The sequence below is a fragment of the Helianthus annuus genome, chromosome 7, assembly GCF_002127325.2.
Source record: "Helianthus annuus cultivar XRQ/B chromosome 7, HanXRQr2.0-SUNRISE, whole genome shotgun sequence".
NCBI classification, from domain to species: Eukaryota; Viridiplantae; Streptophyta; class Magnoliopsida; order Asterales; family Asteraceae; genus Helianthus; species Helianthus annuus.
Window position 1 is genome coordinate 69,194,695 of NC_035439.2, and position 2,661 is coordinate 69,197,355.

At 41.6% G+C, this 2,661-nt stretch overlaps 1 protein-coding gene across 1 annotated transcript; it reads right to left on the reverse strand.

Annotated features, from left to right (window-relative positions):
* Positions 1-543: 543 nt before the first annotated feature.
* Positions 544-1,082, reverse strand: LOC110944024. Its single transcript, XM_022185750.1, has 2 exons — positions 1,041-1,082; positions 544-957 (listed from the first exon to the last, which is right to left on the reverse strand). The coding sequence occupies exons 1-2, from the start codon at positions 1,080-1,082 to the stop codon at positions 544-546; spliced, it is 456 nt and encodes a 151-aa protein (XP_022041442.1).
* Positions 1,083-2,661: the final 1,579 nt, after the last annotated feature.

The following is a 2,661-nucleotide window of genomic DNA, read 5'->3' on the forward strand; positions in this document are numbered from 1 at the left end:
TGATGTTTGTGGTTGGGGAAATATGCAGAGAACGAGTGGATAGGGTTAGATGCACGGGAATTATTTTATTATTTTTTTTATAAAAGATGTAACCGATTCGCTCCTTCAATCGCCAGAGGCTACCGTAAATTACGGTAGCCACCGTAATTTACGGTGAGCTCTGGCAAACAATCCTCAGCGTAAGACAGTAGCAAACCCGCGTAAGGAACCAAATCTCCCCAGGCTACCGTAAATTACGGTAGCCACCGTAATTTACGGTGGCACCTGGGGATTTTTGGTTCACCAAAAAATGCAGCTTTTTAGTGTTTTTTTTTTATTTTTCAGTTTTATAATTTTTATGTTTTTATAAATTTTTCAAAAACACGGAGAAATTACTCTACCCCCTCGAAAATCCCGTGTTGTTCTCAACACGATGCTAGAACTATTCATACTAACGTCCCCACACTTGTTTCAAACACGAGCTTCAAGCGAACACGGTAATTGCGCAAACTAAACAAAACAAACAAAATAAACTAACTATGTACACCACTAAACCTGGGCCTCTCATAGTTGTTCTTTATCTACCGAGCATAGGATGTAGCCCACTTTGTCAAGCTCCAAGTTATTGATGTCGTTTCCTTCCAAGTATGGCTTTAACCGATGTCCATTCATCGTTTGTTGCTTGTTGGTTTGCTCATCTTGAATATCAACATCACCAAATCTACCGACTCGCCGAATGACATATGAGCCCATCCATTTAGTCTTAAGTTTACCCGCAAACATCTTCAACCGCGAATTACACAACCACACTTTTTGACCCACTTCGAAGGTCTTCTTTCTCAGCTTTGCATCATGGACCTTCTTGAGTTTTTCTTTATACGCGGATGCACATTCATAGGCTTCATCTCGAATTTCCTCAATTTCGCTCAATTGAAGCTTCCTAATTCGACCCGCTTTGTCGTAGTTTGCATTCACCGTCTTGATTGCTCAATGCGCCCGATGAGCTAACTTCATTGGTAAATGACAACCCTTTCCATATACCATCCGGTAAGGTGTTGTACCAATTGGAGTTTTGTAGGCCGTCCGATATACCCACAATGCATCGTCTAGTTTGCTTGATCAATCCCTCCTATCCGTTCGAACCGTCTTCATGAGAATTTCTTTAATTTGACGGTTGGACACTTCGACTTTTCCACTTGTTTACGGAAGGTACGGTGTAGCAATCCGGTTGTTCACGTTGTACCGCTTCAACAGTTTTCCGATATTGAAATTCTTGAAATGCGACCCACGATCACTAATGATAACTCTCAGAATACCAAAACGGGCAAAGATGTTGTATTGAACAAATTTACAAACAACCAAATGATCATTTGTTCTTGTAGCAATAGCTTCGATCCATTTCGAGACATAATCCACCGCCATAAGAATGTACAAGAACCCATTGGAATTCGGATAGGGACCCATAAAGTCAACGCCCCATACATCAAATATTTCAACAACCAAAATCGGCTGCAAAGGCATCTCGTCCCTTTTTGATATACTTCCCATCCTTTGACAATTGACACAATTCCGTGCAAACTCGCATGCATCCTTGAAAATTGTGGGCCAATAAAACCCACATGAAAGTACCCGGTAACCTGTTTTATGGCCGCTAAAATGACCTCCACAAGCGGATGAGTGGGCATGAGTCAAAATCTCTAACACCTTCGTTTTGGGCGCACACCTCCGAATGACTTGATCGGGCCCAATCTTGAAAAGGTCAGACTCATCCAAATATATTGCTTCACTTAGACCATAAATTGTTGTCTTCTTTTCTTGGTCCAATGATTTGGGATGGGACCCGTGGCTAGGTAATTCACATAGTGGGCATACCATGGTGCAACGAAAGTAGACACGACTAGTAGTTGCTCATCGGGAAACCTTTTGTTTATCTCGCTCAAATCATCAATCCCTTCCACCAGAATTCGAGACAAGTGATCCGCCACTACATTTTCACTTCCTTTTTTATATCGAATTTCTAAATCGAATTCTTGTAACAACAACACCCAACGGATCAAACGGGGCTTCGCATCTTTTTTCTCCATCAAACACCGGACCGCACTATGGTCCGAGTACACAACCACTTTGCTTCCCCAAATGTAAGAACGGAACTTGTCCAAAGCATACACCACCGCTAACAACCCTTTTCGGTTGTGGTGTAATTCAGTTGCACTTCGGACAACGTCTTGCTTGCGTAGTAAATCACCACCGGCTTTTTGTCAATTCGTTGACCCAAAACTGCACCAATTGTACCGTCGCTTGCGTCACACATGATTTTAAATGGCTTTGACCAATCCGGTGGTTGCAAGATGGGAGCTTTTACCAAGTGTTCCTTCAAAATATTAAATGCTTGCAAACATTCGTTAGTAAAATCAAAAGGGACATCTTTCAACAACAAATTACATAAAGGTTTTGTAATTACACTAAAACCTTTAATAAACCTTCTATAGAAACCTGCGTGTCCCAAAAATGATCTCACCCCCTTAACATTCTTCCGTGGAGGTAGAGATGAAATTACCCGAGTCTTTGCTTTATCTACCTCTATCCCCCTCTCCGAAATCACGTGGCCTAACACAATACCCTCTTGCACCATGAAATGACTTTTCTCCCAACTAAGCACCAAATTTTTCTCAACACATCTTT

Bases quoted from the DNA above. Each gene is read 5' to 3' on its own strand.
- LOC110944024 (XM_022185750.1), bottom strand. From the start codon at position 1,082: ATGCATTGTGGGTATATCGGACGGCCTACAAAACTCCAATTG. The intron at 958-1,040 runs GTACAACACCTT...TGAGCAATCAAG, and splicing joins GGCCTACAAAACTCCAATTG to ACGGTGAATGCAAACTACGA.